Source organism: Perca flavescens, chromosome 22, assembly GCF_004354835.1.
Source record: "Perca flavescens isolate YP-PL-M2 chromosome 22, PFLA_1.0, whole genome shotgun sequence".
NCBI classification, from domain to species: Eukaryota; Metazoa; Chordata; class Actinopteri; order Perciformes; family Percidae; genus Perca; species Perca flavescens.
Window position 1 is genome coordinate 18,292,332 of NC_041352.1, and position 22,127 is coordinate 18,314,458.

Consider the following 22,127-nt stretch of genomic DNA (forward strand, 5'->3'; position numbering starts at 1 on the left):
TTTTACACTATGAATCACCATGACTCACAGTGGAGGATAAGAAAAACGCTAGAATCATGGACTTCCGGATGCATAACTAGAACGGCTCTTCTTAACAGCTGTGAAGTTATCCAGTACTGCCTCATATCATACTGCAAACAACTTTCTTCGCTCCACCACCTTCACCCAGACACCTCTCTTTAGAATAATTAATTTACCTCCTAAACCTCTTGGGGAAAATGAATGGATCAATGGTTAATGGATTTAAACAGTGGCAGAGAGCAGACTCCTCTTTGGGGATATTTTAAAGTGGACAAATAATTTCTCTATTTTTGGAGCAAAACCATTAGCTGCTATTCAAAGGGGCTTGCAGATTCAGTAAAGAGCTAAAGAGGGAAGGAAAAATAATACTTTTACCTAAATTATACTGTATATTTATAAAAACTGCATTTGTTGCTGTTGTGGTGTAGAGGTTATGATCCATCAAAGGAGTAAATGACCCGTTGCATGTATGTGGGCATGTCTCTGCCAACCAGAGTCATCCTGCTCCTTTTGTCATAAACAAAGTGCTGAAAATAAAATGGAAAATGTCAACAGTGTTAGCTGTGAATTACCTACTGTGCTGTGGGCGCTCACAATGATGCAACGAGGCAGCTCTCCAGGCAGCAGAATAAAGAATCACAGAGTGTTTGAGAGCAGGAAGGACTTCCAGTGCTTCTAGCATCAACGAAAGGTGCACACTCTAAAGCTAAAACACGTTGACAACATATCTGGTAAAAAAAAATAGTCAAACATACTGTGCCATTCATAGAAATGAGCAATTGCCTTGAAAACAGGATGTTGAATTTGCATTAATTACAAAATGGAGCTTAAAACCAAATCACAGTGGTACTGCTAACGCGTGCCCTAAAGACTAAGCTGCACACTGGCAAAGCTAATCTCATTTTTGCACTTTTAATATTTATTCCATCCTGCCAGCACAACATAATGAAGTTAATGAATTAACTTGGGTTTGGGATCAATGCCACACCCCACCTCTGACCACCGACCAGCCTTTATATTCCAAGCCAACCCACTCAGTGCTGTTTGTCTCCGCATTCTTGACCCACCCACCCTCCCTTCCCATTTGGTACCTCGACTTCTCGCCTACCTCATCCCTTCATCCCCTCTTCCCTGCTACCCACATCCCTTCATCCATTCACTTTCCCCCCTCATCCCTTCATTCCCTCATCCCTCCTACCCTCTTCCCTTCCTACTCAGTCCAGTGCATTCATTTCTCATTCTAGGTAACGTCCGGGGGGGTTGAAATCAGCTCGGGTGAAATCAGCTCGGGTGAAAGCACCTGCGACGGAACCCCCACACTTATACCCCATTTACACGTACATGGTTATATTGAACAGGTTCTAGGGAATAAAAATGTCCCTTCGTTTGTGCCATTCGTTTACATGCAAATGGAGAATTCGCCTCTGAAAACGATTCTTTCTAAAAACTCCAGCCAGAGTTGAGATTTGGGAAAACTTTGTTTGCACGTTTGCATGTAAACTGAGACAAATGGAGGTTTAGGCAGCCGAGGAAGTGAGGAAGAGAAGAGAGAGGAAGTGATTTGTTGCTGTTGTTGCTATTTTCGGGATTCTAATTGGCTAACGTGGGCTTGATCTTCTCGTTACACTGCTTGGTTTGGCATGCTCTTGACGGCATTGACTGCATATATACATGGGTAAACACTTTTACTTTCGTTAGCCTATTTTTACAAAAATATCTGCTACAGAGCCATAACGTGAGGTACAAGGTAATGGAGCCTTTTATACATTATCGTGTTTCTTTAGAAATAAACAATGAACAAATAGAGTCTTTAAACACTTCAGATGTAAAGTTATTCGCTGTCAAAGTGACGTCAAAATGAATGGCAGTCAATGGAATTTTAACGGGAGGTGATCGCTTTGTAGCATCAAAATGGCGCCATAGGAGGTTTGAGTTCTGAAGCGAAGCTAGGTTCAAACAGCCAAACAGGAAGTGAGAGCTTCCAAAGGGCTTTAGCCCCTTAACGCCGACTGTCGCTAATTTGCATCAAACCCCTTCCATTCCGACTGCAGGCGAGATAGCGTGTGTATTGCCCCCAATGCCGGTTTGTTTACATGCGATACATACCTAGGAACCTTTTGCATGCACTGGTTTCTCATAGGACCGGTCGGAGTGGGAGATACATCCGGTTCACGTAAGCAAAATTAACCCTAACCCCTAACCCTAACCCTAATCCTACCCCTAAACCTAACCCTACCCCTAACCCTAAAGAAACTACTGTCAATGTTAGGGAGTAGGAGAGTGTTTTCTAGATCTCAAGATCCATGTATTTGTCATTTACAGTTTAGAAGTTCTAACAACTTTGTGACATGAATGAAATTTACTATGTGTTTTATTAATTTTACCATTTTGTAAAGAATTTTACCATAATGCCTGTTGTCGCTAATTTGCATCATACCTAAATTTATATCTATTCCATATGCTATAGATAAATTAACAATCTCAACTTAATTTAGCATCAGCTTGGAGCCAGAAACACACATAATATTTTGTTTATATAATTGTGAATAAATTCAGGCGTCAAGGGGTTAGGGAACTCACACTGTACCATGTTGGGTAAATATGTGGGGGGATGTGATTGTTTCAGGTAATAGGATTGTCCTGTGTAATAGCAGATTGCTGTATCTGCATTTTAGGCAGTATTCAGGTTCAATGGCAATGATTTTTTTTGTGGTAGAATAATTAGCCTAAATGCGCAAAATAAAAGCATTACGATGCATTATATCTGTTAGCTGACCAGCCTGAAAACTTTTACACCATTTATTTTTTTTATTTTACTGCTCTGTCCCTTTTTACTGCATTATATAGCTAACCAAATTGCTGCTGTGGAAATTAAAGTAATGCTTAACACTTCTAATATAATAGGAAGCTGTTTTACATCTACTTTATCTCTCTCTTGTGACCCGAATAAGATGATCCTTTACAAATCCTAAAATATGAGATTGAACTGGCATCAAGAAGGTTGAAGGAGAGACACTATGTCCTTTTTTTACCACGCCAGTGCAGCAATACAGTATATCTGCAAGCCATCAACTGTCTCCAGTTATTTTGTAGGAACATGTTCCATTTCTCCCAACCTTCATTTTACTCCCGAGAGGTCTCTAATTAGTGCCGTATTTTTCAAGTTGCTGTCCACAAGCAGACGAGCTGAGTCTTGAAGCAGAGTAATGGATGTGGAGGAACATTATACCTTTACAGGCTTCCGGACAGACGTTAAAGACACCAAGATGTATGGTGTGTACAAGATTTATGAGCATGCAGAGACTAAGATGAGGTGACATATTAGCTTCATAAGTCAGACTCCACTAGAAACCAGAGGGTGATCCACTCAATAATTTCAGTTTCCCAGGTGTACAAAGAAAAATCACATCAGAAAAAGCATCAGTTCTCTTTTTCTGATGTGTTTCTTACGTGTTTGCACACAGACTTCCTGTGGACACTGTTGCTGTCTGGCAGTGAATGAGGCGTGAATATGAAGTGCCTCCGACCTAGTCATGTCATTATCTGCTCTATTTGCTTCTCATTAATGCCTCTTCCCCCGGGAGTGCAGGAATCATTGACTGCAAGGCTATTGTATTTGATTTCATTATGCAAATGCCAGGTGTTCCTGTCATTGTTCAACCCTGAGTTTATTAGCAAATAACACTGTTAAAGTGGACAGAGCATTAAAATCATATTCTATACAGTATGTTTATAATTCATTGGACATATGTCATTATACTTTACTACTCCAAAAAAAATCGTAACAATGGTTTGAACACTGGAATTGGTAAATGAAAATATGTTGATTCATTTTGTACTTTCTGTGTAATCAACAGAAATGTAAAATAACATTAATTGATTACCTGGTGCTGATTTTCATTGTGTGGGCCTGTTTGGGAAATCTTAATGCTACAGCATACACTGATATTTTAGGCCAGAGTTTTCCAACCTTTTTAGCTTGTGATCTTTGTAATTAATCAATGTCCTGACCCTACATTACAAGTTATGGCCTTAGTGAGAACATGAGTTGTGCAGCAGTTCAATCAAGTGATTTTTTTTTTATTCCTTCTTGGATTGTTTAAGGAGTTTGTGAGGCCTGATGAAGTCAAAGTTACCTGTATTTCACAAAAATAAAGCAAAGAATCATAATTATGGGAATATTTACTTCATTTAAATCCCTTGTAACCCCTCAGATGAATCTTCCCGGGGTTGGTGAGGAAGATCCTGACTGGCAGGCACTTAGACATGACCATCCAACACCATCGGGGTGAACTGGAATGCCAACTGGAATTTATCGCCTAACATCAGGGGCCAAACCCATTGATGCGCTTGTGAAAATTCCTGCAGCCAGAAATCAAATGGAAAGCCTTCACATGAGAGTGGTCATAGCAGCAGCTCAATGTCCATGCTTTTGGAATGATTGTGTAATGTTTGCTTGTCCACATGTATTGTTAATGTGGGTCCAGAAGGCATTATGCAGAGACATTGTGCAGAATAAGGTCAGGAAACATAAATCTTTCATTTTTTTTCAAATCATAGTGAAAATTAAAGTTTAATGCTCTGCTGCGAATCCTAGAGAGGTAATATTTATCATCATGATTCCACCTCCCTGCTGCAAACATGGATGATGTTCACTCTGAGTGCCTGTCACATTGTGTTGCATTCCACAACATACTGCAAACAAACTCTCTGAAAATGACAGCTGTAACCGACACTTTAGACATCTATGGGGAGAAAACAAATTATGAAACTTCTAAAGTCCTCATTTTTCAAAATGAAAGTGAATTAAGATGAAGGATGACGCCGCTCTGTTGAGCTGTATGCAGTCGGAGGTCTTCTGTTTCCTTCTGTTGCTTTCTCCTGCAGGCAAATGACAAACCAATTTCCTCCAGTATTAAAGCTTTGCTCTGAGTTCAAATGGAAATCAGATGCAATTCACTGACAGAGGCAAAGTTTTTCCTATATGTGCACTAAAGTTTGAATTAGAAAAATGGTAATCAATAAACAAGTATGATGATCTTATTTTTTAAATCAGCTCGACTTGGAGAATGTTGAATGCAACTTTAATCTGAGATTTGTTTGACTATTGTACATGGAGAGAAAGGGTCAGTTCAGAGACCAGATTTATATATACAGTAATATATATCTCACAAATTGTGTCTATTTTCAGTAACACTTTACTTTAATCCCCCATTTAGCATTTATCATGACAATAATCAATATTTTTATTATAATACTGTACAGTATCAAATTACAATGTGAAAGGGGTTGTTCGTAGTGATGAACCTATGGAAAACTATCACTCAAATCTGCAGCTCCAGCAAGTTTTATAGTGAGTTTCAGCTCATTGTTCAGCTGTTGGCTGTTTTGGTTCACTCTCACTGCTCTCATAGTGTCGTTTTCAGCCACAGCAGGCAGCTGTTTTCAGAGAAAACGCTCCAAAAGCCGCTTTACACTACCTGCTCAGCAGCAGCAGACAGACAGACACTGTCGGCAACTAACTGGTCAACATAAGGAAGCATTTAGCAGCTTGCAGAGAGCTAAAAGATATAACAGAGCTAAAATAGAGTGAATTTTCATCAGCTGGACACAAACATGGCTCGCAATAAATGGTAATGTTCATCAGTACCTGCTGTGATGTGAAAAAAAGCATAAAATAAAATATAAATATTAAATAAAGGGCTATAAAATAAAGTGTTCCCTTTATTTCTTCGGGGCGGCTGTAGCTCAGGTGGAAGAGTGGTTACCTACCAATTGGAAGGTTGGTGGTTCAATCCCTGGCCCTTCAAGTTCCATGTCGGAGTGTCCTTGGGCAAGACACTCCCCAATTGCTGCGCCATGGGAGCCTAAATGTGTGGGTGTTTAGCTGATGAGTGGGTGGCACCTTGTATGGCAACCTCTGCCACAGTGTAAATACAATCCCTTTACTATGCACATTTCTTACCATAACGTTTTCTCCTTTCTTCTCTTAACATGAGAACTGATTCTCATCTGCTTCTGCTGAGTCAGCTTGATCAATTTGGTTTGGGAAAAAAAAATCTCCTTAATCAAGCCAAATCTATCAACAGTGGATGTGATTTACCTGAGGATGCCTTCAGGTGTCCTCACCTTCCTGGTGTTGAGCAGCAGAGCCCTGTGGCGGCCTGCAGGCCCTTTCTGCCTCCCCTCTCACTCAGACAAGCAACAGTCCAGGAGAGAAAAGCATTTAATCAGCCGGATAGGAAAAAAAGAAGAGTCATTACAGCGGAAGATCCTGTGGCTCTGAGATAAACTCTGCAGTGTGTAACTCTACTTCCTATTATAGTGGAAAAAATGAGATTTTTGAGCCTCAACTCATTAAAAGATTTTTACTCACTGTCAAAGTAGGAATAATGACTTCCAATGGATCGAGGTCTGGACTTGGAAAATGGGAAACCAATAATAATAACCAGAGTGAATGTAACTGAACATTTTAGTTGTAAACCACCTCAGCGGACAGCTCAGTGGCTGATTTACTGAAGGTGTGTTGGAAGGCTGGCTCTTTTTTTCCCACAAGGATGCAACCGTATGGACTTTAGAGATACGGTAATACACATACAGTAGAGCTAGATTTGCTGACAGTTTATAGGTACTTACACCCAAGTGGAAAGATGAAAGAATTCACACGTGTGCTTTGTTCCAGCTCTAGATCACAGTAACAGTCATCTCATCAGAGAGCAGGGTCCGTTTAAGAGGCAATTCTTTTCAAAGATTACTACTACTACAGGATGTATGATTTATTATGAGGTTTAGAGGTAGGGACTTCTGTATATTGAATATGTTTTATAGCTACAGTATAGGTGTCACACATACAAAGTGGAATGGAATGGATATTCCTCCTGCCGCAATCACCACTTAGCATATTTTCAATGTCGTATTTGCAACTTCAGCTGCAGTGGATAATGTAATTCCACAATATCTGCTGTGCAATGAAATAAGGTAGCAGGAGTGAGAAAATGCATTAAATTTGATTAATTTTCCTACTCCTATAGTATGTGTGTTTGGAAGATACATGAAAACAGATACATTTGGAAGTACATATGTGACCTGCAATGAGGTATATCATTTCTGATTTGGTCGGACTATCCAACGTGTCTAAATTAAATTTACTCTACAGGTTGAAGGGGCCAAGTGTCAAATATAAAAGTATGGTTCTGCAGAAAAATGCCCCCCATGACTGATATACATTATTAGATTGTGCTGTAGCATCAGGGTCGGGCCCCACTAAAGGGTCACATGGCTAATAATTGGGTAGGAAAAAAGACATTTGTGGACTATTCGGTAATCCTTGCTTTTAAAAAATTGCCCTCTTTGGGCCTCAAACAGTTAGATGAAGCAATGTGAGAAGTTTAAAGGTCAGGTTTCTCTTTGGCTAACAACTCATAGACATCTGAAATGTTACAATAGGCCCAACTACACACTGTTTTTTTGTTTTGGAGCCAAAAAGGTTGTGAACCACTGGTTTAATCTTTAACAATGCATTGGGTTTTATAAAACTTATATGCTTTTTTTGTGCGCAAAATAATGTTTTTGAAACTTTTGAAACTTCTAACTTTAGGTGTCAGATAAATATAGTGGAGTAAAAGTAGGCTACAGTCGCCCTCTGAAATTAGAAGCATACTGAAATTGAAATACTCAAGAAAAGTACAGTTACTTCAGACGTGAGTATATTCCCAGTTAATTTCCACCACAGCAGCATATATAGACTATTGAGTAGGCAGATAAAATATTCACAGGAAAGAGAGTGGTTAAATGAATTATGTAAAAAACATATTTCTAAGAGGGAAGAAGTTCACTGAGGCACCTTGTGACATGACATCAATATTTCTGACCAATCTGCTTGTTTAACATTCACTTAATCAAGCTGTAATTCTCTGACTTGCTCTCCACTTGTTTTCTTCATCCTTCCGGGTACCAGTGAAGCCCAGGTGGGTTTAAATGAACCACTGCTGCTCTCTGGTGGACGCACGCGGTACTGCGCCTCGTTGCAACGTGGTAATTGGGTTTTTCCAGATGCTTGATTGAATTATTTAGTCTTGACGTCAAGAACTTCTTTCCATCTACACATACCCACCAGTTTAAAAGGAATACATCTCCAAACTGACAGCTGGACAGTCAATTTACCTTGCAATATTTATAAATGATTCTATGTCCATGCAGTTTTATGAATGATCTCTTATGGGCTTGTAGTGGGGCAGTAAAAAGGAGGAATTATATTATGTGTATTTAAATGATCCCAATTCCAGAAAGTGTATTGATATTACTTCTCCAAACAGTTACAGATCAGCAATCAATAGACTAATGTAAAATCTAAATACCATCTGCGTCGTGCAGTCGACTGGGAGCCTCAGTCTGTCCTGAAGAAGCCATTGCAGTAACAGACAGCGCACATTGTGTCCTGGCCGTTAATGCACGCGGGGCGCAGAAAAATCGTTTCACACTTGCAGGAAACGCATGCGCGCAGAGGAAACCAACCGGTTTGTGTCAATTCAAGGCAGACGGATGTGATCGAGTCCAAAATCACCTGTATTCTGGCATTCATGGTGACACAGTGAGTAGACATTTATATTTGACTATATAAATGATATTTTGATATCATTATAACCCCTCGTGTTGGTGCATATTTGTTTTGGAAAATAAGGCAGATAAATGTCAGGATCCAGTTATGCTGGAGCATCTTTATGTAGCTATTCCAGCAAAGCAGAAATAATAGCATCATTTTTCATTCGTGCATACTCGGATCTGTACTAAAATCATATTGCTGATTAAGCAAATGTAAAAAAAAATATTGCAAATGTAGGTTATCTGCAGATCTGCTGCTTTTTACCTTGAAAGAAAATCATCTGACTGTAAATAATCAGCTTTTCTGATCAAATAAAGTCATTATGTTTCTATAAATGGCTGCACGCTGCTTGCTTTAGGGTGTTTGCTTCGAATCAACCATCATGCATGCGTGTTTATCCTCCCGAGGATGCGACTGATGGATGCGATTGCTGCGGTCCAAGAGCAACGCCTTGTCGCTATCATTACTGCTCATCCCTCACAGACTGAGACAGAGGAGGAGAGAGGAGGGCGGTTGACGCTCATCACAATTTTGGTTACATTCAGCATGAACCAACATACCGGTAGGACATGTCGAGCTTTTTGCATTGCTTTATCTGCACATGAACGCACCGCACGCCTTGTTTCTTGATCGAAAAATGTAGATTATTGAGGTTGCACTGCACAGAAGTTGACCCTACGCGTCATAATCATGGAGTGCTCGTGCATTCCGCAAGACACACGTTTTCCTCTATAATGTTTTTTTTTATTAGCAAATGTAATAACTAGCATATCATTTACAGGGTGGAATTGATCATGTTCAGGTTTAAGAAAGATTCTCTTGTGAGGTCTTGGATCTTGTGATGTTTGTGTGCGTGATGCTCCAGCATCTTAATGCGGTAGGCTAATAATCTTCTAAAAAAAAAAAAACTGTGGTATCCATGTCTTCTCCTCCTCGCAGTCCATGGGCTCAGAACGGCTGGAGATGCGTAAGAGGCAGATGCAGGTTCATCAGGAAGCAGCTGCCAGTGTCCTCCAAGCGCGCCACAGAATGGGAAACACCCCCACAAACGCCTCAAACGCCTGCTGCTTCTGCTGGTGCTGCTGCTGTAGCTGCTCCTGGTAATGACACTCCACTGCTTCCCACACAGCACGGCTGGAGATGGCAGATATGTGGTGCAAGGCATGGGGGGGGGGCATACGGGCCTAGTTACTGTATTCTGTGTAGTCTTTAAATATCTATGTTTACTCCACACAAACACATTCACTGAAAGATAACTGGACACCTTTTGTGTTGAAAATAGTCTACATTACCCAATTTCAAACCTCTTCAGAAAGTATAGGCCTACAAATACCTCTCATGATTCAGATTACGCAGTTGCATTACCATATTTCTAAGATGTAAGCCCTGTTTCAGAGGCATTTAAGTCTAGAGAAGAGCTGACACAATCAGTCAAACAGGTAACGATTTGAAAGTTGATAATTATAACTAATAATTTATTGAGTAATTCATCAATAGTTTTTTTTAAAGTAAATATTTGCTGCTTTTCTCGGTTTGATATCCTTGTCAATGAAATACCTTTGAGTTCTGGACTGTTGGTTGGACAAAACAAGACATTTTAATTTGTAACTTTTTTTAGACAAAACGATCAATCAATTAATCGAGAAAATAATCTGCAGATTAAGCTTTAATATAAAAATAATAATCATAATTTACAGCCCTAGTCACAGCACTACAAAGTAACAGTTAAATCAGTGTTACTTCAGTAGAGACTTTTCAATTGGATCTAGCTTTTTTAGCTATTAAAATACAGTACACTATTCTGGTTACCTTCCTGTCCTTGATGGCTGATGGGAGTCTATATAAAAACAGTATGCATAATAATGTCAGCTTACGGTGTCATTTAATACAATCATATAAAATGCATTGATTTTAACATATGCATTAGCATAAATGTTAGTTTTTACACATCATACACAAAAGTAGCAGCTCAATTCCTTTATGCCTCCGTCCTCCCACCCATTCAACAACACCACAGCCCACACCATCGTTGCAGAAAAACAGGAACACAGTGGTCCTGTGACCCACACTGGATCTCATTGGGTGGAGGCCTCAGGGGTTTTAATCTGTTTTGGACTCAACCGTTAACTTGTGCTCCCTCTGAGGACAGCCAACTGGTCGTGTGCAGAACACGGCCATGTTAATTCACTCCACTGGGGATGAGTAATACGTTTTGTCTCTACATCTTTATCAATTCCATCCGATTGTTGCGCAGCTACAAAAGCCACATTCCCAGATGGGATGGCTCACCTGAACCAATTAGTCTCCAGCCAGCTGCTACATCAGGTGTTGGAAAACATTTTAATTACGCACAAGTTATCCCCACAGGATGATGTGGACAGCTGACACACTTTACTATTTACGCAAACATTCCCAATAGATCATCCTGAATCGACTGTAGGTGTTCTGTTATGTCACAGAATGCTCAAATATGGTATAACAGGCCTACAGAAAATCTATGGGTAGTTATGTAACAAATGGAACATACCGTTTACATATGTATTACACTAGTCACTTCCAGTTAAAGGAATAGTTTGACAGTTTGAAAACTTATTTGCTTTCTTGCCAAGTAATTCTTGCTGGCAAACTCTAGGTGATGACAACTCCAGGAAGCACCCGGCCAAGAAATAGTCTGGCATATTACCCCCTGTAAAAAGTGTAATTTTTACTCTTCAGTTTTTGTATGGATTAAACAAATAAGATAAGACGTGTTAATTAATAAGCTTAAGAGGTGCTGGTAGGTATCTTTTGCTATCTTTAGACAGAGCCAGGTTAGCTGTTTCCCAGTTTCCAGTGTTTAGTTTATGCTAAGCTAAGCATCTTCTGCCTGTAGCTTCATGTTTAACGGCAGATATGAGATTGGTAATGATCTTCTCATCTAACTAACCGTTTCCCAAAACATGGCGGCAACAGTTTGGGTTTCCTGTTTCAATCCGACAAGGACCCTAAGTGCGAAGTGGGATCCATTAAAAAAGGATATTGGTGCTGAAGAACTTCACTGGTCTGTGCAGAGCCCTAACCCAAACCCCATCCAACATCTTTAGGATGAACTGAAACGCCGACTGTGTGCCAGGCCTCACTGTAGCGCATGTGGCTGAATAGGAGCAAATCCCTGCAGTTAGGTCCCAAAACCTTATGGAAAGCTTTTTTTTAAGTTTTCCATTAAAAAAAGAGCTGAGGCTGTTATATGAAGACAGTGGAGTTAGTGTTCGGGTGCCCACATACTGCGTACCACGCAGTGCAGTCTCGAATTGCCAAACCTTCCTTCACAGCGCTGCAGAGGACGGTCTGGCTAGTCCACACAGCATTCCGGGATGGGAAAATAACGTGCTCTGGTTTATTGGCATTTCTGTAAACCAATCACAATCGTCATGGGCGGTGCTAAGCGCCGGATGGAGCCACGGTGCCGCTGCAAAATAGCCTTGGGAAGGAACTTGTTTTGGTGGAACGTGTACGTTCAAAAGTTGTTTTTAGTCGTGCAACAGAGAACTCAGATTGGACAGATAGTCTAGCTAGCTGTTTGGATTCACCCTGCAGAGATCTGAGGAGCAGTTAACCATAGTCCTCATAAATCGACAGGATTTTAAAATTCCAACACAATAAAAGTGGAGGGTAACAAATCTGGCCAAAAAGAGGGACATCCGGCGGAATTTCCGGCAGCACCGGAGCAATCCTGTAAGTGGAACAACGTGGATATAGACCACACTTAGTGTATTAGAGCTAATGCTGTTTGACAGGTTTGATTTCACACATTATTTTTAGTAATGAAGGTTACATTAAAAAGGACTCGTTATTTAAAATTCTCGCAAGCTATTTATGATCAATGCTAAACCAGTCTCATTGTGTTTTTTTCTTCCAGTTTGACTGTTAGGAGTGAGGATGAGACAATACAGAGGTCCACTTTTGAGCACAGAACAGAGGAAACTACTAATTGTGAAGAAAGGTAATGTTAAACTCTGTCACCCTGCCATGTGCCATTACTGAGAGAACTGCTGTAAATAACAGTGAACCAATACATCTATAATTCTTTTATCTTGAAGCCTGAAGCCTACTCTGGATGACGCTCGCTCCTGGCCCATGTCGTTTGAAAAGGTAATGAAAAGTGCAGCGGGTCGTGGCTGCTTCAGGCAGTTCCTGCGGACGGAGTTCAGCGAGGAGAACATGATGTTCTGGCTTGCCTGCGAGGAGCTCAAAAAGGAGACCAATAAGACTGTGGTGGAGGAGAAAGTCCGTCAAATATACGAGGACTTCATCTCAATCCTTTCCCCTAAAGAGGTGAGCCACTGAGGCAAGATGTGCTGTATGATGTTATGAGTACAATGATTAAGTGCGGAAATCATTAGAAGAATAATCAGTTAGTCGATCAACCCAATCTAATTATAATCGATTAATCATTTAAGTAATTTATCAAGGAAACTTATTTTCTGGTTTCAGGTGAGGACTTGACTGCTTTATTTGTTTTATATCACTGAATCTTTAGGTTTTTAACTGTTGGACAAAATAAGTTTATTTAAAGACATTATTTCAGGCTTTAGGAAACTACGATGGCTGTTTTGGGGTCTTATGACATCTTACAAACTAAACTAAATCAATTGATCATGAAAATAATAATTTACGGCTGCAATTTATGGTCATTTTCATCCTAAATTATTTGTTTAAATATTCATTACTTATTTGAATTCATCTGTAAATTATTTGAATCAATTAATCAATTTGTGTCAATTACAATGTCAGAAATAAGTACAAAAGTTCCCAGAATAAAAGACTACTTGCAATAGGCTATTGCTTGTTAATTGTCTGACAAACAATTCAAATCCCCAAAATATTAGGAATGATTCGAGATTTTGGGAAATGCGATCATTTGCTGAAAAGATCAATATTACTGTCACATCTGTGCACTAAGTATGATGCTTGGGGACAGTAGTCGATTAGCTTAGCATAAAGACTGGGAGAATAGAGAAGCAGCATACCAGCACCTCCAAGTTAAATTGTTACAGCAGGTAACTCTCCATAACTTTTCTTTTGCACTGTACACATACATTTTTGTTGCCGTTAATATACAGGTGATTTTTTTAATTTTGTACACACCCTTTACATTTTCAGTCAGATTAATCAACATATCATGTTAGCTCCATACGGTGTGTTTACATGTAAGAGAGCTTCAATCTTTTACCTGCTCATCTTCTCCAGGTCAGTTTGGACTCTCGTGTTCGAGAAGTGATAAACCGCAACATGTTGGAGCCGACCTCGCACACGTTTGACGACGCTCAGCAGCAAATCTACACGCTGATGCAGAGAGACTCGTACCCCCGCTTCATAAACTCGTCGGAGTATGCAGATCTGCTGAAGAGCCTGGAAGAGCCTCCCCCCGAGCCATAGACCTTCCACTGCCACACACCTAGCTTTTCTAAATGGCGCATGCGTCCCATCCAAAAGAGTTTTGTGTTCCTGTTGGAGTCGTGCTATTTAGAGAAAGACAGACAGGAAAATGAACACTACTTAAAACCGGTCTTTATCCAGCTGTTAACTGCTGTTTATTCACCCACGATTAGCTTACCAAAACACTTGGAGCAAACAAGAACAAATGTTAGGTCCAGCATCAGTTACTTGTTCGAAAACATATCTATATTTTTATATATTCCCTAGCGCTTGACATTGCACTTTTCTACCTTATTCAATGAGGGAAAGCATGCATCTGTGAGCACTGCATTTGTATTTAGGTATATTGTGGGCCTTAATGCATATCCAGTTCTTGTAGAAACTAATAGGTTTTATTTAACAGCAATTTAAGAAGAAGGAAAGTGCCTTGGAATAAGATCTTCTACACTAGCACCTTTGGTCTAACATGAATGGTGCGACAATGACTTCATATGTTGGTGCTTTCAGCTCTTCTCAAAGATCAAAGTTTTTACAACTCGATGAGCTGATGATACCTGGAAATAGATTTTGTCTGTGTTTCAATACTGTGATATTAGTCATATTATATTTAATTTAAACAAAACGGGGGAAAACTGAATAGGACCATGACCACTGATATATTTGTGTATTTAAAACATGGAATTTGTGTGAAATAGCTATTTGAATTCTCACAAATTGAATAAAGCACAATCGTATGTTGTTTTTGCTGTTGTGTGTTGTCAACATGATAGTTATGTGGATTGCATATTAAGCTGTTACACCTATTTTTTTTCATGTGCTTTGTCTAAAAATTATTTAGAAGAGATTAGAGCTGCAAAAAAAACAAACTAGTTGCGTATTTTTTTCGATTCATCGTTTAGTCTATAGGACATCAAAAATACTAAAACGTCTTCATGACGTGTCACAAAAGCCCAGGTTGATGTCTTTAAGTCAGTTGTTTTGTCTGACAACAAATCCAAAACCGCCAAATACTATATTTACATTAAATTAAAAGAGAAAAGAAATCTGAAATATTCAAATTTAAAAAGCTGGAAGCAACAAATGTGTTTTTGCTAGATAAAATGCCTTAATTAAATTAGTTAATTTATCAACTAAGAACTTGTTTCAGGACTACTACACAGAGGCTCCATTAATAATAATAATAATAATAAAAAGAGCATTTAGCAATAGGCCATTTATTGTGAGATAGTAGGTATTAGACCATAAAGTATAGCCCTATTTATTCCAATACATACGTTTCCAGCAGGAAATGGCTTGTCTCAATGGCAAATAGCTTTACAATCAAGCAACTAAAGTTACTCTAACACTGAGGGTTGTGCGTGGCTCCAGGTCAGAATACAGCATTGTTTATCGTTATGCCTCTCCCGGGTTGACAAAGAGCCCCAGTCCTGTCTGGCTCTATGAGTAGCAGCGTGGTTTTATTGTCAAGTAAGTCAGTGGCTCCTGGATTGCACAGGGTCTCACTAGAATCAAGCCCAAAGGACTCTGATGGTGCTGTGTGGGTGTGCGGCTCCTCCAAAGTTCATTCATTGCTGATGGGGGGAAGCTGCTTCTCTATGAATCGTTTAACATCCACCATTTCCTGCGCAGATACAGGAAAACATTTGTTTATTTTATGTATGTACAGTGGGGGAAATAAGTATTTGACCCCTTGCTGATTTTGCAGGTTTGCCCACTTACAAAGAATGCAAAAATCTACAATTGTAATCATATGTACATTCTAACCGTGAAAGACAGAATCCCAAAGAAAATTCCAGAAAATCACATCATATGAATTTATTAAAATTGATAACCATCTGATGAGGAAAAACAAGTATTTGACCCCCTGGACAAACAGCAAGTATTCTGGCTCCTACAAGCCAGTTAGTCTTTCTTTAAGACACAGCCCCAATCCGAACCAATTATCTACATCAAATACACCTGCCTCACCTCGTTACCTGTATAAAAGACACCTGTCAACACCCAAACAACCAGCATCCAACATCACCACCATGGGCAAGACCAAAGAGCTTTCTACGGACATCAGGGACAAGATTGTTGATCTGCACAAGGCTGGGATGGGCTACAAGAGAATCGGAAAGCAACTTGGAGAGAAAAGATCAACTGTCGGTGCAGTTATCAGGAAATGGAAGAAGCACCACACCACCGCCAACCTCCCTCGGTCTGGGCCTCCACACAAGATCTTGCCTAGTGGGGTGTCCCTGATCATGCGAACGGTGAGGAATCATCCCAAATCCACAAGGGGGGATGAAGCATGAAGTTCGCCATTCACCACCTGGACGACTCAGAAGAGGCCTGGAAGAAGGTGATGTGGTCAGATGAGACCAAAATAGAACTTTTTGGCCTCAACTCAACTCGTCGTGTTTGGAGGGCAAAGAACACCGAGTACAACCCAAAGAACACCATCCCCACCGTCAAGCATGGTGGTGGCAACATCATGCTTTGGGGGTGCTTTTCAGCCAAGGGGACGGGACAACTCCATCGTATTGAGGGGAGGATGGACGGGGCCATGTATCGTGGAATTCTGGACCGACATCTCCTTCCCTCAGTGAGAGAGCTGAAGATGGGTCGAGGATGGGTGTTTCAGCACGACAACGACCCTAAGCACACCGCCAAAGCAACAAAAGAGTGGCTGAAGAAGAAGCACATCAAGGTTCTGGAGTGGCCTAGCCAGTCTCCAGACCTGAATCCGATTGAAAATCTTTGGAGGGAGCTTAAAATTCGAGTTGCCAGGCGACAACCTCGGAACCTGAATGATTTGGAGGCCGTCTGCAGGGAGGAGTGGGCCAACATCCCTGCCGAAATGTGCACAAACCTTGTCACCAACTATAAAAACCGTTTGACATCTGTGCTGGCCAATAATGGCTTTTCTACAAAATATTAACATGCTGTTTGTCCAGGGGGTCAAATACTTGTTTTTCCTCATCAGATGGTTATCAATTTTAATAAATTCATATGATGTGATTTTCTGGAATTTTCTTTGGCATTATGTCTTTCACTGTTAGAATGTACATATGATTAAAATTGTAGATTTTTGCATTCTTTGTAAGTGGGCAAACCTGCAAAATCAGCAAGGGGTCAAATACTTATTTCCCCCACTGTATGTATGTATGTATGTATGTATGTATACACACACACACACATATACATACATACATACATATATGTACACACACAACTTTTTTTTTTTTTCTTAAATAATACAGAATGCAACTTCAGCTCCAGAGTCAAAGGTGACTTTCTCCACACTGACCTCTGGACAGGCGCTGTGAGGTAGACCCCGATACGACTTGAAGGTGATGTTAGCTGGATTTATGAGGCTTTTCATCTTCTCTGCTGTCTGACAGCCAAATATAAAGGGCACCAGGGGGTCAGCATCCCCATGGCATTGTAGGACATGCATGTCCTTGTTAGCACTGTTGGCAGATGCCTGAGAATAGAAGAGATTAGGATTACTATTATCTGATTATGACAGCTTATGACTTGGCTATGGGATATCCCTAAATTGTAATTAATTTAAAAGGAATAGTTTACAACAAAATGAACATTGGGGGAATTTTTGAGGTGGGTATGGCAGCCTGGAGCATCCCATGTCAAGCCATCCCATCTCATGCCAAGGCGTGTCCAACGGTAAATCAGAGGGTCAAAAATACGAAATCAAATTATTTTCCAGATGGAGTAACTGCGTCAGTTTGGTTTGAAATGTGCTGGGGACAGAGATGCAAATTTGGAAGTACATTTCCAGAAGTGCTGTGTACAATGACGCATAATTTTTTTCTTTTTCTTTCGCGCAGGTCATATTTGAAAGACTCTGTCTTGTAGCTCACTAATGAATAAAAACATGATTTAATGTACGTAAACAATGATTACCAAATTCCTCTCTCATATTGCTCCTCATAACCACTGAAAACTCAAAAAATCTAACCCAAAGTCCAATTGAAGTTATCTGACATCTGCGTTTCTGCTTCACATTTACAGCAGGGCAGCAGAGCGGCTGTGGGTTGACTCCCAACGGTTCTCATATGCTTTATAAGTTATAACGTGAAAAAGCTTAACGTGGTTTAATGTACCTAAACAACGATCAATCATCACCACATTCCTGGTTATATTTTTTGACAGTTTTCAGTGGTTATGAGGAGCAATATGAGAGAGAAATTTGGTAATCATTGATCATTGTTTAGGTACAAGCTTTTTCCTCGCCATAGGCGCCAATGAAGAAGAAAACGTTTTGTGAGATAACTTATATAATCGTTGGATTTCGGTTTAGTTCTTTTGACAGGCTTAAGTGCTCATTACAAGATATGGCCATGATAAATTTGGTGATCACTGATTGTTGTTGAGGTACATTAAACCACGTTAAGCTTTTTCACGTTAAGCAGAATGTCCCGAAAGGCAGGGTTGTGAACAGAGAAGCATGCTGCCTGCGCAGCAGCAGAGCGGCTGTGTGCCTGCTCTATGGGGATAGAGATTGTTGTGGATTTTTTGGCATCTGTCGCTCAAGAATTATATGCATTATGGATTTTTTTTTTTTTTTTTTTTTTTTTAAACTAAATGGAGCTTTTCAAAAAAAGTGATAGGTACAAAATGACTCATCACGAAATCTGGTAGGTACGCGTACCCACCGTCCCCACCGAAAATTGAGTCTATGGGTAAGTTCGTGACCACGTTTGTTGCAATCAATTGAAAAACGTTTAAACTGTTAAAGTAACAATTTTAGCCTAGAGCAATTTATGGTTGCAGACTGATGGTTTCTTTCTCCGATTTTCCTTAAGGTGTCAGTGTCTTTAAAAAAAAAAAAAAAAGTATTAAAGTAGTAAAGTATTTTATTCCAGACGCCAGCTTTTATTTTGAAAAGTAGAAGCTCGGGGACGGCACCAGGCGGGACGGCATGACATGGGATGCTCCCGGCTGCAGCCATACAGTCTTGGACCAATCGGCTATCCTAACCTTGATGCGGATTTGCATGATTTACGAGCATAGACAGTATATAATATAATATAATAAGACACCGTTTCTCTGGACTAATACATCCATGACGGAGACCAGTGAAGGATATTAGAAGCACTTTTGTGGTGAGCGCTGAGCGTTACTGCGCAGCCTCCAACTGAGAGAGACGACGTAAATGTGACGTGTCTCAAAGTTGTAAGTCTTCTAGTAGCTGTGCCAAGAGAAATTTCAATCATTCCGAATCTTGCAGAGACGGAGAACGTAGGTATATGTAAGGAGATAACATAGGCACAGGCTAATTATTGCTAACTAACATGATAGTTAACATTAGTAATTAAACCTAAACAGCTAACGTAAATCGAAACTGCCTGCGAGCTTCTCCTGTACTATACGGTAATTCCTCTACTATGCGACAGTAAGTCACGTGGTTATGACACAATCGTTAGCCTATTTTTACAAAAACGTCTGCTACGGAGCCATAACGTGAGGTACAAGGTAATGGAGCCTTTTATACATTGTCGTGTTTCTTTAGAAATAAACAACGGACAAATAGAGTCTTTAAACGCTTCAGATGTAAAGTTATTCGCTGTCAAAGTGACGTCAAAATGAATGGCAGTCAATGGGATGCTAACGGGAGGTGATCACTTTGTAGCATCAAAATGGCGCCATAGGAGCTACACGTTCTGAAGCGAAGCTTACCCCCTTGTTTACGAGAGTCTCATTTTCAGGTCGGAAAAGCCGGATTTATCCGGAAGAATCACACCCCTATTAGAAAGATATATATATTCGTATCGCTGACCAGTCAGTACAGACTGGGCTTTTTCTGGACTTGAAGAGATAGGTGCTACAGCAGAGTGTCTCAGACACAGGGTGAATACAGGTGCAGCAGCCATGCCAGTATTAGAGAAAGTGTTTTAACATTGAAGCATGTAAACATGTTTTAGTAACAAAATCTGACAAAAAAAGATGAATTGGAACTTTCTGGTGAACAATTTCTTTAAGCTTCTGTTTTAGAATTTACTGAACCACTGAATAATTTACATTTAGAAGACTGAAACCCTACATTAAATAAATCTGTCTACCTGAGGGAAGGAGTTGCGGAGAGGGAGCCAGCAGCTCAGAGCGACCACTCCAGCTAGCTTCTGCTGAGTGGTCAAAGCCGTGTAGAGAGACAATGCTCCACCCTGGAAAAAACAAACCAACACTTTTGAAAAAAAACATCCTTGTGACATATCTCCTGTGTCTAACTTTAACAGAGACAAAAAGCACTGTTTTTTAAATGTATGCAAGACTCAACTCTTTGAGCAGTATGTGTGTGTGTGTGTGTGTGTGTTTGTGTATCTTTTGAATTTGGTTATTTAAATACATAAGCAGTGAATCACAATGAAAACAGTGTTAGGTCAGACATCATCTGCATACTGTACATGCCACACTAACCTGTGAAAATCCGCCTAGGAGAATTCTGTGTGAAGGTATTCCATTCTTCACTTCTTGGTCTATCAAGGCTTTAACTGTGGAGAAATTAAAGGAAATTCTTGCAATCAACGCTGACTTACACTTAAACAAGCTATGCAACTCAAATAAATAGAAACACATTCTTAACAAGAGCTCAAATGAAATTGAAAGACGTACTGTTCTCTGACGCTCTTTTAATACCAGTCTCATCTTCATTTGCATCTGGGCTCAAACCATATATATCAAACCTATACATGGGGAAAAAACATGTAAGGCTCATTGTGTATGTGACTAGACAAACATTTGTTAAAATACTGTGACACTTACCAAGAAGGCATTGACATTCTCATGTTCAAAGAAACAGGCATGGTGGGACTGTAATTAATGGAGAAAAATAATCGATTTAAAACTTATGAATGTTGCCGCGACTGCAAATAGTGTCAACAAGTTTAGAGGTCTTTTTTACACACTTTAATGTGAATTATGGTGGAAGATACGACATTCCAGACTATATAAAAGGCCTTGAAATTAGGTGCTTTGAGATACTTGCAGACGCCATGTAATGGCAGAGCTCCTGTGAATACCTACGCGTGTGGACAGATGTATTTCACATGTGGTATCCTGATGCCTGCGAAAGCTTCTGCCCAGCCATGTCTGTCATATTGGACAAAATTAAACCAGTTTAAATACCATTTGTGTTTATGAGACACATGTTATAATAATTGTGCAACAAAAGAGAGAAAAAAAGCTGTATTCACGTACCCTGTGTCACCAAGACCATGGAGGAATATCACCTGTAAAAAACCAACACCGGGGTAAGATATAATACATGTCAGAAGAATTTATGTAGCTATGTCGCTGTGTAGTTATTTGAACCTACAGTTGTTTTTGTTTTAAGTTCAATTAGCTAGCTAAATGTTAACTAGTGCTGCCTGGTTAACTCACCGCTGCAGTGGCTTTCCGGGCAGCAGGCACAATGGCAGGTAAAGGCGCTGACATGCTATTGCCGCACATACAGCGCTGAGGCAGCTGATATGTAGGGTCAAGTTAGCTCCAGTGAGCTAATAACGATATCGCCCACTGTCAATCTGTGTCGACCTTTGTCCGACTCTAGCTGTCAAACGCCAAACAGTTTTAGGACAAATGTCGACCGAAGATGGAGTTCAAGGTACCGCCGACTCGTATTACTACCGCCAGTCGTGAATTTCTTTTTAGAAGTTGAATTTGGTGAAAAATAATACACCAACGATTCACGCTACTCGCCACCTGCACTGCCACGCTTAGTAGTCCCGTCCAGTCTGCTACGTGATTGGCTGTCACCAGAGGTGCTTTGCTTATGCAAAGCACCGATTGGGTCGTTGAAATGTCAATGAACGCTGCTTTATTAACAGTTAAATCAAATTAATAACAACAAAGCACACTTCGACGCCGCAGAAGTATAGGCAATGACATTATATAACAAGTTAGACTTTACAATATATATGATATATGCATTAAACATGTTGAATATTGCGTCGTGACCTTTGACAAATATTTTAAATATTTTTTGTTTTTTACCTATTTAAAAATGATTTGCTTTTTTTACATCCACCAAAAATGCTTGATCGCTCAACAGTTTACAGTACATTCAAAGATCCTCTATACT

General features: G+C 40.0%; 2 protein-coding genes across 3 annotated transcripts; one reads left to right on the forward strand and one right to left on the reverse strand.

Moving 5' to 3' along the window:
• The first annotated feature begins 8,518 nt into the window (after positions 1–8,518).
• Positions 8,519–14,708, forward strand: LOC114549415 (regulator of G-protein signaling 20). 2 transcript variants are annotated; one of them, XM_028569719.1, is made up of 6 exons: positions 8,519–8,611; positions 9,031–9,185; positions 9,563–9,723; positions 12,522–12,605; positions 12,703–12,937; positions 13,853–14,708. In XM_028569719.1, the coding sequence occupies exons 3-6, from the start codon at positions 9,566–9,568 to the stop codon at positions 14,039–14,041; spliced, it is 666 nt and encodes a 221-aa protein (XP_028425520.1). In that variant the 5' UTR covers positions 8,519–8,611; positions 9,031–9,185; positions 9,563–9,565; the 3' UTR covers positions 14,042–14,708. The 2 variants fall into 2 exon arrangements, with proteins under 2 accessions (XP_028425520.1, XP_028425519.1); XM_028569718.1 differs by having other exon boundaries at positions 8,540–8,611; positions 8,982–9,185.
• Positions 13,121–21,806, reverse strand: LOC114549414 (acyl-protein thioesterase 1). Its single transcript, XM_028569717.1, has 9 exons — positions 21,428–21,806; positions 21,245–21,276; positions 21,071–21,136; positions 20,810–20,857; positions 20,660–20,730; positions 20,465–20,538; positions 20,110–20,211; positions 17,334–17,510; positions 13,121–15,662 (listed from the first exon to the last, which is right to left on the reverse strand). Exons 1-9 carry the CDS (start codon positions 21,494–21,496, stop codon positions 15,603–15,605), a joined length of 699 nt encoding a protein of 232 aa, XP_028425518.1. The 5' UTR covers positions 21,497–21,806; the 3' UTR covers positions 13,121–15,602.
• Between the last annotated feature and the right edge of the window lie 321 nt (positions 21,807–22,127).